Source organism: Athene noctua, chromosome 3, assembly GCF_965140245.1.
Source record: "Athene noctua chromosome 3, bAthNoc1.hap1.1, whole genome shotgun sequence".
In the NCBI taxonomy this organism is placed as follows: Eukaryota; Metazoa; Chordata; class Aves; order Strigiformes; family Strigidae; genus Athene; species Athene noctua.
Window position 1 is genome coordinate 75167773 of NC_134039.1, and position 14586 is coordinate 75182358.

Consider the following 14586-nt stretch of genomic DNA (forward strand, 5'->3'; position numbering starts at 1 on the left):
GTGACTCCTGGGACTGGAGGGAATAAGAGATTTCTCTGCATCTGTGTAGCCTCATATACCTTAACTTGCCTATATGGAAATTGTTTGGTCACCTACATGTATATTCATAAATTGTACCCCTCTTTGGGAATACGAAATCAAAATGGAGCATGCTCTGTTTTTATAATGGAGTAGGTAATTAATTCTACTCATAGGCATGTAAAGGGTTATTTCTTGGTGTAACACTGAAGCCTGTCATTCAAAATTAACACAGACTATGTACAACTGAAAAAAAAAAAGATTTTTGGATATATATTTTATTTGACAGTGGTTTAGAATATCATACAGTAAACAAGATTTCTGTAAAAGTTAATTTATCCATAGTGGTGCGTTTCATAAAAATAGTTGCTCACTTACAGCCTTTCTGTGACTATTAATACATGGAATTATATTTATAGAGATAGAGCTGTACAGGGTAAATTCACAGCTAACACTACACAGAAATATTATTTGGAATGGGGTTTAGATGATGTGCTGTCTTCACAGGTTATCGATTACAGCCGCATAAAGCAATTACTGCACAAGGAGTAGCTGTGAACTGTGCAAATTAGAGTTTATGCAAGCATAATCTCAACTGTTTTTCAGATTTCATTGTTTACTTTCTTTATACATAAAAATAAGATACTGGGACGTGCATCTACACTACAGAAGCATTGTCCAAAATCAGATTCAATAAATTAATGGCAAATTATACTGGATTCTAGTTCAGGGGATAAAGATTTTTTTTCATTAAATAAGAGTTTTTGTAAACAGCTACATGGACTTGTGCTTTTTTAGAAATTATAAATGGATTTTTATTTCTAAAAAAAAATGTTTGAAAGCTGCAAAATCCTTGACTTGAGGCTTTTCAAATAATTGGACAGGAAGAAACATGCCTATAAATTTCTCAGTCCAGTGCAATGTTTGAGACATACAGTAATGTGCTAATTTCTTGGAACAAAGCCAATCTCAATCTAATTCTTCAGCAGAGCATATGAGGAACTAAGATTGTTAGAGAACAATAATTTTTAAATATGAATTTTTGACAGTACTGTTTTATGTTTTGATTTTTTTTTTTGTTTTTTTTAATTACCAATGTATTATTGCCCAGGATTTTGTTTTAATTTTGACAGACAAATAAGCATATGCACACTTACACAGACACATACGCATCTTTTTGAAACAAGATAATGACTGATTGACTGAACTCGGAGTTATTTCCTGTGAAGGCAGACTGGAATGTTTACCTGGCACTTAAGGCTTGAAATTCAAAACAGACAAGCAAGAAAGATAAAACAAAAAAAGACTAAAAAAAAAAAATGGAGGTAGGGAAGAAATGATAAAATGGAAACCATCTTAAAAATGGAAATATATCAAATTTACTGAATGAGGACACTGACAACTGTATTTCAGAAACCAGTCTAATTATTGTTAACGTGTGCCTGAAAGGCACCTGCTCTGCCAGACTGCGGGGATGAAAGGTGAGAGTGTCCTAGCTAAATGTAGATGGGTATGAAACATAGCACTGTTGATAAGTGAAGCTCTCGTTTTCTGCAGGAGGGAAAGGCCTTTCCTTAAGGAAACTGCAGCTTTTTCTCTGTAGCACTCTTCCTTTCATTGCAAGGGCCTTGCAGATGTTTGGGTTTTGAGCCTGACCAATTGGTTTGTGTGCTATCTTGCAGTATTTGGGGAACCGGTAATAAATCGCTTTTAAGAATAATTTGCAAATACAACTCCACCCTAACTCCTTTCCAATGTAAAGAAACATGGTTTGTTCACAAAAATGGCAGTAGAAATGGTATCACAGAAACTAATCCACTGGATTCCCCACTCCTCCCGTAGCTCCTAGTGAACTATGCTACAGGGTACCACGTGGACTATCCCAAAGTGTTAACAGTGGAGATGTGTCATGGGTGTACAGTTCCAAACGATGCTTCAAAGAAACCCTTTAACCCCTGTCTAGATATGTCGAGAACAATTTATTTACAACATTTTAGCTCCATGAAAAGATCCTCTCTCGGTTTCAGCTTGCTCCGTGCAGTTTTATTTAAGGCGATGTTCCAGTTTGTGATTGCTCTAACTTGTTCCAGTTTCTTGATATAAAGTTTGAATGAAATCCAAGTCCTTCATGCAGTGGGAAAAAAATGCTAAAGCTACACTGCACTATCCTTCTCTGATGTACTGTCCTTCATATTGTTTTGGTTTCTTCCATAGCTGCCAAAGTCCCTAAAATGGAACTGGGACTTTAGGGTCGATTTTAAATCTCCGTGTTGACTATATGCTTTTGAACTTATTAGATACTGTGCACATTGTCATGGAATTACACACTAATGTTTTCATTCCTCAATGCTTTGTGTATATGTGTGATAGTTAAAATAAATTAAAACAAACCAATGTGAGACAAAAACTAAGAAGAATGTTCTGTGTCAGTTTGAGACAGTTAGAGGGCAACAGTCCCTTGCTTATCTGCTCATGGCAGAAGTACCAGACTTCAGGACGCTAGGTAGCTTATCTGAGCCAGGGATTTTCCATGGCCCCGGAGAGACCGTTGCCTTTCGAACTGTGGTGTTGGTGCTGCGAGTGCTAATGGAGTGGAGATGTCCCTTCCTGGGGAACTCGCTGGGTTTCCCATCAGGGTCCCTCTGGCTGTGGTCCGTATCACTTCCAGGTGAGCTGCAGCGGTTGCTACTGTACGTCTTGGTAGCACCTGTATCAAGCTTGACATGGTCGGATGCTGCAGCTGACTTCTTCTCGCTGGTATTTGCGGATTTGTGATCTTCTTTTTTGCTAAGAGATCCTCCTCTCTTGCTTTCTGGCTTCCTCAGCCTCCCAAACTGTTCATCACTGGTTCCAGCACACACGTGCTCTCTCGCGCCAGCCTCGATCATAATGCTGTGTCCCACCACTTTGCCTTCTGAGGTGGGCCTGCCACCATCAGTGGTCTTATTTTTGCCTTCTGAATATCCTTTCCAAGAAGCCTCTTCATGCTTTGACCTGTCTACCTTTTTAGGACTTGCTGACCTTTCTCTTTGTTCTCCTAACCTTTTCTTTTTGTGACCATTCACTGAAAGCTCCTTTGGTTTCCTTACATCGTGTTCCCTCTTGATATCCCATGTTGGCTCTGGGCTTATCTGGTGAGAAGGGTCAGAGGGTGGGGCTATGTGTGATGAAGATAATGGTGAGATTATGTCGTCGAGGGAAAGAGCTACTTCCGACAGACCTGGGGAGGTGGCAGAGGGAGCACTCCAGGAGTTTGGTTCGTCTGTTGTAACAACAAAGAGAAGGGAGTTAAGAGAGTATTCAGCAGCACAAAGCATGTATTGCATAGGCATATGTATTCTGAGCAACATCAACACCCAAACCACATAGCAGACTTAAACTCCTCTGTCTTAGGTGAGGTGAAACTCCCAGGGGAGTCAATGAAGGGAAAAAAAAAATAATCTCCCCACCCCCTACAAAAAAAGAAAAAAGTCCAGGAGAAGCAAGAACCACAGGGCTGGTAACTGCAAATATTGGAAACCTCAGTCTTTTTTCATACAGATTCTGCTTTCTTCCACCTACATTAAATTATTATTAAAATAATAAAGGCACGTGCTCATGAAATCAAATTGCCTCTTTTGTAGCTGGATAATGGATTTCTTAGCTGGGCAATATCAGCGCTGTCTCTGAGGACAAATGGGAAGGACTTTCTGCCATCTATTAAACGTGTCCCTACAAGCATATAATAATTGACAAGAATTTGTTGCTCAGATAAGGTCATCATTGAATTCTTTCTCATATTTTTTTCTAAACAGATATAATATTGCAGTGTTTATGGCCCCACAATTCTTACAGGGTACTTACAAACCTCTGCCTTTATGTCATAACGTCAGCCACTGAGTCTCTTGGCTGTGCATTTTTAATTTCTCCGGGTTACTTAGTCTCAAGACAATATGGTTAGATTGTGCAGATCCTGTTTAATTTAGCTAAACAGGTATCTCCTTTGCTGAATCATGATGATTTTCCTAATCCATTGATAAAAAACAGAATACTCTGAAATGCCTTTCTCTTGCATACATGATCCTCATTTCTTTTGATTAACATTCTGGCAGACAACAAATCCATCATGACTAATGACAGCATGACTCCTATTCTTACCCATCCACATAGAGGTTAGAGAAATCACTGAACTTGGCTAATGTCATTCCCTATTTAGCACCATTGCCTGACTCTGAACAGTATGAGCAATAATCTGTCAGAGAGGAAGGACTATCTCAGGAATCCATGGAAACAAGGTGGAACTCATGGCAAGAGCAGCATATTTCAGGGGGGAGAAAATGTAGCCTTCTAGCTGAAAAACAAGCATGGACTTCTGCAGGTCAGGACTAGTATCTCTCAATGATATCAACTGTCCTTTAAAAAGATACAGATTTTCTTTTTCGCAGTTTTATGGCTCCTTTCAATTTATCATGAAGATGCACATCACCTCAAAAACTGAAATGGGTTTTACTGCCCAGCCTGGAATCTGCAGCTTGCTTGCCTGAGACAGCACTTTAAAGTTAATATCTGGATTGAGTGATTGCTGTCTTGCAGATAAAAATAGGAGAGACAATAGTGAGGTGGGTGACGTAAAGGGAGGGAGCAGCACGGTTAGCTAAGGAGCTATTTATTTTCCCAGATGGTGTTTGTCATATGCTTTTGCATAATGAGCATATGTGTGGAGAGGATTAGCATTTGAGAGGGGTAGAAAGTACAAGTTCCGTGTAAGACAAATAAACTGAGCTGGGAATCTAAATGGGCTGAAGGTCTCAACTGATTCTTTTTTTTTAAAAATCACACTTTCTTACCCTCCAGTTAAGGCTGAGTAATGTACCATCTGCTCCTTGCTTGGCACTTGAGCAAGAAAAAATAAAAGGAAGGCTCATGCATGTGGAGTGATCAGCTCTTAGGAACTTGCCTACAAAAATCATCTACTTCAATGGGCTTGTTCTTTACCTCTGCTCTTCAGCACTGCCCTCCTGGTAGAGTACCACAGGCTGTGTCAGATGGGGGAGGCACAGACCCCACCCTAGCTCTTTTTAGATCTGAGATCCAGAGGATCCCAATTTGGTTAATGACTGAATCAGGGACTATGCATGAGGTCCAAGTCACTTTGCCTCGTTCTCTGAAACTATTCTGGGACTCTGCCGAGAAGCATGAAGCTGCCTCTGTGCACCTGTGAGGTACCTGAGCTATCACTAAACAAGCCACTTTGGGCCTTAGAAAATTAAGTTTGTGCTTTTTACAGCATTGTCACACCTCCGTTGGGTAGAGGTGGTGCCGAGTGTTGGCCTGACCAACATATTTGACTTAACTACAGTATTCTTTCCCAGTGGTCCACAAGATCATGTTTTTCACTGAGTGTCAGTGAAGAGTGGTGGGCCATTACCAGATCTCGTACAAGGCTCTGAGAGCATCTGAAGTTACACAAATAGCTTGTTACTTTGGGAAGCATCAGCTGCACACAAAAAACCCCATCAAATGGCCTGAAGCAGCAAGATGCATTCAGGTAATAAGATTGACTCTGTGCAAAATATGCCACTACGTTCAAATCAGCTGTCCTGCATCCAGGAGGACAAACCAGGTGTCCACCATTCAAACCGAAAGTGGTAAACAACATTCATGGCTCCTCTGAGGCACGAAGGGCAATATTGTACTAGTTATTTCTGGGACACTCAGGGGAGGAGACCTGGGGGTGAGTGGCCTGCTGTTTTATACCCTAGAGATAACTGATTTATTAATGGACTGTCTCCCTAGACACTTTTCTTTTTTTTTTTTTTTTTTCTATTTTTTTTTTTGAAGGGGAGGGAAAAACCACCAAATGTTGCAGTGAGAAATCATAGCTGCTTAGGACCTACTTCAACAAAAGTGAAGCGATGTATTTGTTATATGTAATGATACATAAATATAGATACCTATAAACTAGGACATACAATATTATATGCACTACTGGATTTCTGCCTCTCTCCCAGAAAAACCCTAAGAGAAAGACAACTTGGCCAACTAAGCAAGAATACTTGTAGTCACGTCTTAAAGGGGAGTTTGGCTGTAGGAGAAGCCCAGGTGGACCACTGGCTGCAGTTTGTTTAAAATACTGTGCCTGGCCTATTTGCTGGGGTGGCGCCTATATAGGCTGTATTTCAGGTGGCTGAGGGAATAAGCTGCCATGAAATAAAACTATCATTCATATTCTGTGGCAATATAGTACTTGCGAGTAAGAACTTGACCAAATGGCTTTCTATAAGGTTTAAGTACCATCAGTCTGATACAACCAAAACCCATCATAACCTGCTTTTTTATTTCAAATGAAATGAAATTATATAGAAAGCCATCCTCAGCCTTGCTAGATGTTAATGTCAACAAGCCATTGTTGCAATATGTCACTGGCTAGTGAGGAGAATCCTGATGTGAGGGTATTGCAACTGACTTTAATGTTTGAACATTATAGGAAAAGATCAAAATTACTAGAGTAGAGCAAAGTGCAGTAATGTAAGTAATTTGTTGCTCAAAAGAAAAACCTTTTAAAAAGCTGTGTTCAAGCCATAAGGGTTCATTTGGACTTCTTCAACCAGCACTAAAATGATCACTTTTTCATAACCAATATAAACAGGAGAAAAATGCAAAATTTTATGCTGTAGAGCAGCTAAACTAAGGATTTATCTTTATGCTTATTCTGAGGTTATAGCTGCATTTTGGAAAGAGTTGTTAATATTTCTGAATAAATATTTTTTCTATAGTTTTTAAGCTTTATATAAAACCTATGTGTAATTGTGAAGATAACCTATTTTTACTGTCTGTTATTCCAAAGTATCTCAAAATATTTTGCAAACATACTAAACGAGAGACAAAGCAATGTTTTTACTTTTTTCTCCCTTCACCTCTGGGAGGAACTGAAGACTATTTATTTAATAGAGCATGAACTACTAATGCCCAAATGACTTACAAGCAGAAGTGAAGGATATCGCATTTTGTTGAAACTGCTGGAGAGATTTAGGGATGATGTAGTTTTAAATTTGTTTCTGACTTTGTCACTATGGATATCATCCTTACTGTGGGAGAAATTGATTTTAAAGGTATACATCTCACTGAAAGCTAATACATGCCTTCCTCCCTTCTTTGAAGGGAGAAAATCTCCCTTGACCTACTAATTTAGACAAGATAAATGAGTTGGGACCAGCACTATAATCTGTCACTGTGATAGCATTTGATTTGGTGAAATTTAGTAGGTGTTTTCTGGGTGGCTTTTAGTTTCCACAAGCTACTGTCGTGCAGGTTGGCGGCACTTCTCCATGGGATGTGTAAGAATGACTCACCTACGACCTGTTTTGCATAACTCCCAGGCAAGGAGTAAATTGCTAACTGAGTAAGAGACACCACAGACACAAGATCTTGAGTGTGTAGGAGGACAAGCAGGAGATGAACACAGCCATTTTGGAAGAAGAGTGACAAGGGGGAAACATCAGGAGCAGAAGTTTTCTGTTTAGAGGCTTTTTGAGGTAGAACTGCCATATACATGGATCGTTCGCTTTGCTACCTCAGCTCACACACGGTTCAATGGAATGGAAATGAGGGTACTATTGCTTACTTCTCTACTTGTCTTCTACCTGGATCCAGTGCTTGCTGATGGTTTATGTCTGAACCACTAGCAAAAGAACCCTGGCTTTACTGTTAATGGAGGACAGAGGTCTGCCTGTCTTACTATCTGAGCATTGCCTTGGTACTAAGTCAGAGGAAAGAGTTCAGCCTACTGATAAGTTTGTTTAGTTTCCTGCAATACTTATGTTTTCTTTACAGGTTGTCCTTCTAAGATTCTGTCATGTCTAGTCTTGCTGTGCTTATTTATCTGCTCTGCTAAGATGTCAGCTGAAGAGTGGTTAGACCTCAGATTTATGACTAGGTTCTTCTTTTGCATCAAAATATTTTAAATAATTGATTGACAGTTTATCAGGAATATGGAATTTTTCATTAGATAAAATTAACCATAAAGTACTAATATTAATTTATTTAATATTTAATAGTAATGTTAAGTAAACATGACATCACATTTTATTATTTAAGTAAAATAAAATCTCATCACCTTTTAAATCTCCACATTATGTGAATAATGAGCAACATATTACAGTGTTCAGTGCTTTCAGTAGTCTGAATGAAACATTTCCTGAAATGTCTAAGCAGCTGGTTTTGTATCTTCCCCAAATTATTTTCCTAGGGAATTAAAGATGTTTTGATTAAATAAAAAATATGGTGCTTTATTTTTCTTTCCAACTTTTTGTCTGAAATTATGTATTGCCGGAAGGTGGCAAACGGTTCTTACAGATGCTTCTAATAACAAAAATGGGACAAATTGTCCCCTGGTGAGTATCCACTAATGTTGGCAGGGTTACACCAGGAATGCATTTGGCTCTTTCTCATTATAGGTTGACATGTCTGTGATGTTCCTGATTGCATTGGTCTCCTGCAGCTTGTCTTTCACGCTCTCTAAGGAGGGATATTTCAGAATATTTAAAGATTCTTTAATCTTTCATCCTGGAGGTTCCGCAACCCAGACATACAGCACCCTTTGTCTCCTGAAATAAATGATTCTCTGAGATCTCTGGAAGGTTAGAAAAGCTCTGGGTACCTTCTGTCCAGCTGCCAGCCTCATGCAAACATGACACAATATATTACCCTTTCTCCCAGCCTCACCTGTAAAGTGAGTGGCAATGGGCTCTTCCCCCAATTTACAGGCTCCCTATACTTCTGGCTATAAACTTACACTTCTTGTTAATTATTCAATAGTGTTATGAAAATGTTTTCTCACAAATTACACTTTGCTTGGCTTAAAATTACACTTTGCTTGGCTCTCCTTCCACTGTACTTATCCACGTTCAGATCCCTCAATGTCAATATCTCTGGAAACAAACTTCATTGAATTTAGGCACCTTCTGCTGTGATACGGTCCTTTGTTTGGTCAGTCACCATGGGCACATCTAGGATAGCCTTCTCATCATTAGTACTGCCCTTACGCTTTTTTTTTTTTTTTTTTTCCCTTAAGCTATGACAGCAGTGTGCTATGGGTGCAAAATGTTTCTTCTATGTACAGAAATGACATACATGCCATATATACTTATAAGAATAAATACAGGTTATACTCAGTTATTTTGGTATACGAACTACTTTTCCTTCCCTACACATTCATTTCAGTAAGCGATCTGTTTGGTATTGTGAAGTCTTGTTTCTGATGCAATGAAAACCTAATCTAATTTCCTGCTATCTTAATGTAACCACATTCATTATACTGGTTGCCTGTTTGTACTCAGTAACGTCATGGTGACTGTTTATAGTAGCTTGTAAATGTAACTTTGCTTAAGAGTAGAATTTTTCTGCTTTCTAGTAATTTGGGTTTTTAGCTTTGCACATTTGTTTTTTGCAAAGGTTGAGGATAGTTGGTCAGTGTAAACAGAGTGCTAACAAAGTCATGAAAGATTACAGGAGAACAAACATACATCTGAGCATCTTTTACTTCTGACTTCTGTGCTCAGCGTTTTCAGAAAAGTAAAAGTATTAATTAAGAAAGACTAATGTTTGGAGTATGAAACAATGCTAGGCCTAGTCTCACTGTCACAAAAGTCATTGTGCATTTTTATTTTTGTCACTGGTCTGATATTGGAAGAGGGAGGCACTACTACCACTGGGAATTCTTGGTGGCATGGCTTCTGCAGATGTCCACAAGAACTGAAGAGATGTGACTGTAAATGTGGGGTGAGGAATACTTTTATCTCTGTAAACTTCAAATGTTTAATTTTGCATGCAGAAAATTCAATTATTGACCTATTGCAACACTGGGAAGCACAGCTTTACTTCTTGCTTTATTCAGTTCCCAGTGACATTGATACTCCGATGTCCTACTTCTTTTCATGTTACTAATTATTACCAATGAGCAAAAATTTAGTTCCTTTGGGTCCATTATAGTAATCTTCCATTGTATACTTTACCTAGATATTAAATGGAACATGTCCCAAATATTTTTACAGCAGAGATGGTGTTCATAGAACTCTTGCAAGGGCCATATGATGAGACTTTGAATGATCTCATCTCAGGTAAAATTCACTTTCATCACCATTTCTGTACTTTGCATGGAGGTTTGGTAGAAAAAGTGCTTTCATGTTCACAGATCTAATTTGAGTATTATTGAAACACACTTCAGAAAGACCAGATTGTTAGTTATGCTTGGAATACCAAATCTGCAGAAGCTCAGGAGATTATATTGCTCCTTTTTGGGCTAAGGGAACAGAGAGAAAGGGAAAATTTAAACTTGGGGCAAAGAGGGCAAAACTGCGTATTAGAAGGAAAAAAATTTAAAAAAAACTTTAGAAAAATATCGAATGTTTTCTTGAAACAAGAAAGTCACACACATTGATTTGTGTTGGCTTTAATCTGTAGAAAGCACTGTGGATGAAAGCACTTTTCAATTTTTTATGTAATGTATTCTTCAAAGATGGTTAACAAAGAAACATGGGAAGTGATTGATCTGATTTGGAGAGTTCCTATTCTTATTCTGTGCTGTTTCTGATCCTACACTATACCCAGTGCATCCTCCGTAAATCCCTTTCCCTGAGTTAGTTTTTTAATTATGACACTGCTTCACCAGTATTTTACTCTCCTAATCACTTGAGATAATAATTTAATTGCCTTACAGAGTCAGAGAGAGAGGTGTCTCAGAAGACCTGTGGAAACAGATGTCTGCTCTTCTGTTGAATGCGTACACAACCAGCATTGGGGAGCGCCTTCTGGGAAGCCCTTTTGGAGGCTGTGGATCAAAGCTGAGTGAGTGGACAGAGAGATCTACACCCATCCTCTCCCATCAGGCGCTTTATAGCGAGCGCAGGTCACTGCAAGTAAGTGGCCTGCGAACTTTCAGGCTAATACAGGAGATAACTAATGATTTCAGAAGCACTCAGAGTTTCTGCCCTGGAGATCAGGTGGACTGGATTGCCTCCAGGACTTGGATGACCCTGTGGTGCTGCTTTAGCCTCTCCTGGTTACCCTGTCATTCTTCATCCCTTAAATATAAATTACATCCATAGGGAATTCACTGTGATTTTTAAATCATACCTAAGCTCTACATCATTTGGCTCTTTCCAACAACATCAGTCACGTCTTACAATATGACTGAGATAAGTTTAACACTGCCCTTATGATAGCAAGAACAAAAAAAGGGCAATTTTTCAGTGCAGTAAAACATAACCTAAAATGCAGAATGGGAGAAGGAAAAAATATCCAAGCGCCACACTTACAAACAGGGTATATTTCAGATTTGAAACAGGTATATTAGTTAAGTAAATCAGTTTACTAACTTACTGTAAGTCTTCTGGCTGTGAATCTTAAGGCAGGATTATTATGACTAAACAGTTTATCACTCATTCCAAGACTTACTTTAGCTTGTTCAATATAGATCTACTAAATGGTCCTATCCATTAGATATGTAAACTAATGATCATGATCACTAATCTGAGTGAACTTGGTAAATTTGATTTTTCCTTGAATCAATTTAATGTATCTGCATAAATGTTATAGGATTACTCACTCATACTGTGAACAGCTGAAATGAAAAGTTGCAGCCTGTATAGTGCTTTTATCCTCCACAGCAAGCGCCTCACTGCTGCATCAGTGTTAAGTGTACGGACAGCCTAAGTGCTAGTCTTGAGTGATGTTGCTCTAACCACACATTATCATTCACTAGGTCCTTCAGGCAGTTTGGTGCCCTTTTTGAAGTGCTGAGCATCTCATGTATCTATCAGATCAGAGCTACCCAGGCAAAAGAACCTCATCCCTTCAGTAAAGAAGGTTTTATTTTTTCAGTGTGATCAGTCAGTAGAGTAGAAGCTGCAGAAACCTCAGCAGTTCTCTTCCAGAGCCATGCTGGAGCTGGAAAATCTATATTGCAAGTTACTGTATAATTAAAAAAGATAATGACTTCAAAATTAGTTTTTATTAATAGAATTAAGCCACATTAAGTCATAAAAGGTGTTCATAAATATGTTAATAGAATGTGTGGTATTAATGAAAAACATTGTGCAGAGACTGAATAATTTAAGAGCTGGATATTACACACTTAATTAAACTTAAATATTAAAATTATTAATTATCACAGCTAAAATGGCTGTTAACAGTAGGCATCACATCCTATCTGGTCGATAAATAGCTGTCAGTATTAAAGGCAGGTAGATAATATATAAAATTTATTTAATAAGTGAGGAATTCAGAGCGTTTTGATTGAATATGAAATGCCTCTAGAAAGTTGTTTCTGGCAGGTGCTGAGTGTTTGTGTTTGCACTTAAGATCTCATCAGGATCTTAAGCAAAACCCATAACTTGGTTTGAAGGCATTCTTGTTTACAAAGCTCAGGAATACGTATTCCTGTCCTGCTTAGGGTGTAAGCTGCAGGCATAGTTTAGTCTCTTTTAGCAAACTCTTTTCAGACTGGAGGCCACTGGGCACTGAAGGTGCAGAACTGACCCTGGGACCATGTTTGCTGTGGGGCTGTTGTGGTATCTGGTATCTTTTGGATGCTGAGACAATCTTCTCTGAAAACTGTATAATGAGATGGAAGCGCACGAATAAATGAATGTCACATTGTAATATTCAGCTGCTAATGAGTAAACATAAACTACATGTTGTTAGAAAACCCAGATGTTTAAAATTCTGGGTTGCATATGTGTTGCTATAGCTCTGCAAAATATAACGTGCTCTGTGGTTCAGTGTCAGCTGGAGAGTGACAGTTACCTCGTACTGTCAAAGTAAAAAAAACGCATTTCATTTTCTGATGCTTTTTTCCTAAGATAGGAGTAACAAGCTATAAGAAATCTGACAGAGGCCACGAACTCTGCTAACCTCTCCCTGCGGTCAGGCCACAAAGCATCAGCCAGGAAATGCACCACAGGATGGTGAAGTGAGAAGGGCAGAGGCAGGGCCAACTACAAGTCCCTCTATGGACAAAGCTTGCCTTCTTCTCTCTAATGGCTGGAATAACAGTTATTTATGTCACTCTCTATTTGACCATTTAGACTCATCAAATTTCTGATGAGAATCATAAGAGGCCTTGTTAGTTTAATTTAGTCTTGGGTATCATAGCATCAGGCTGCTGGCAAGGATTTCCTGATACAGTTTGATTGCCTCTTGTACTTTTGTAATCGCTTTTTGTACTTTCATGGCTGTGCTTTTGTACCTAAAAGACCTGATAGCTGTTTATGGATTCTTTTGAGCAAGCTAAAGTGCCAGACTTCTTATACCTGGATAACCACAGATCAATTAAAAGATCACGTAAATAAGTTCAAAGCCATTGTATCCCAAGTTCAGCTGATATTCTTAGAGATGGAGTCTGTGATGGGAGGTACGAAGATAAAATGTTCTTGTTCATGTCAAGCCAGAGGACGACATACAATAGTTTCTGGGTCTCTCTAAAGAGTATGAAGTTTGACCTCCCCAAATCACTATTTACTTAAAAGTGTAGATGACTGGCTCTCCTCTCCTATGGGGAAATGCATGCCATTACAGAAAACTGGCTATGTGGAAGAGATTGACAAGCATTGGAACAGGCTGCCCAGGGAAGTGGTTGAGTCACCATCCCTGGAGGTATTTAAAAGATGTGTAGACTTTACATTTAGGGACACAGTTTATTGGTGGACTCGGCAGTGTTAGGTTAATGGTTGGACTTGATGATCTTAAGGGTCTTTTCCAACCTAAATAATTCTGTGTTTCTATGTGGAACCAGCTTTAGATCTCTTGGAATCTAGCCACTGAAGCAGTTACTGCACAGCCTTCATGATGAGAATTATTGGGCCAGGCCACAGGAATAAGGGGTTGTGCCTTCATACTGTTCCCTTTGGTACATAGTTCTATAGTGCAAGGATACCATCACAGACGTGTAGGGAAGCTAACTCTGATTAAGGAGTTAGAGCATTGTTGTCTTGCTATTAACTGGGGGTCCACTGCAAATCTGCGAATGAGAGGGACTGCAAAACAAGCAGCAGGAGAGGGATTTTACGGGATGTTATGCTGCAACAGCAGAAGATTGGACTTAAACCTATGGCAAACTGTAAAGACACAATAAGTATTACTGAATTCTTGTTTTTTCTATTTTTGCTTTACATTAAGAAAGGAAAAACTGATGCTATGGAGACAGGGGGATGGCTGTGTTCTTCCAGGCCCTGTATTTTGGGTGCTTATCTTCTAATATTATCAACTGGATGAAAACACAGAAAGCCACAGAAAAAGTTAGAAAAAGATTTGTGGGTGAGAGTTTTCCCTTCTTTGGCTGGTAAGTCTGCTTTCCACTTTATGTGAACAAAGAGAGGGATAATGTTTGTTTATCTGTTTTATTCACTGTAGTTTAGCTGTAATTATCTATACTTTACACCATATTAATAAATCTACTCCAGAATATTATATTATAATAATTAAACCTTAGTAATAAGAGAACTTGCTCAAAAGCCTTATTACTGAATCTTTGCTCAGATGTGGGGGGCCACTGCCAATTCTGGTGTGGATTATAACGCATGTGGATTAGTG

The 14586-nt window shown here is 38.8% G+C and overlaps 1 protein-coding gene across 12 annotated transcripts in view; it reads right to left on the reverse strand.

Annotated features, from left to right (window-relative positions):
* The window catches only part of MAGI2 (membrane associated guanylate kinase, WW and PDZ domain containing 2), a 789209-nt gene that overhangs the window by 17238 nt on the left and 757385 nt on the right, over window positions 1–14586 (reverse strand). For 9 of the 12 annotated variants that reach the window (XM_074903401.1, XM_074903395.1, XM_074903400.1 and 6 more), the window contains one exon: window positions 291–3280. The exons of 1 other annotated variant lie outside the window; for it this stretch is intronic. In XM_074903401.1, the coding sequence (XP_074759502.1) occupies window positions 2481–3280 (800 nt within the window). In that variant the 3' untranslated portion in view covers window positions 291–2480. Of the gene's footprint in view, window positions 1–290; window positions 3281–14586 lie in introns of those variants that run through there. 2 more of the 12 variants (XM_074903405.1, XM_074903406.1) reach the window with 2 other exon arrangements.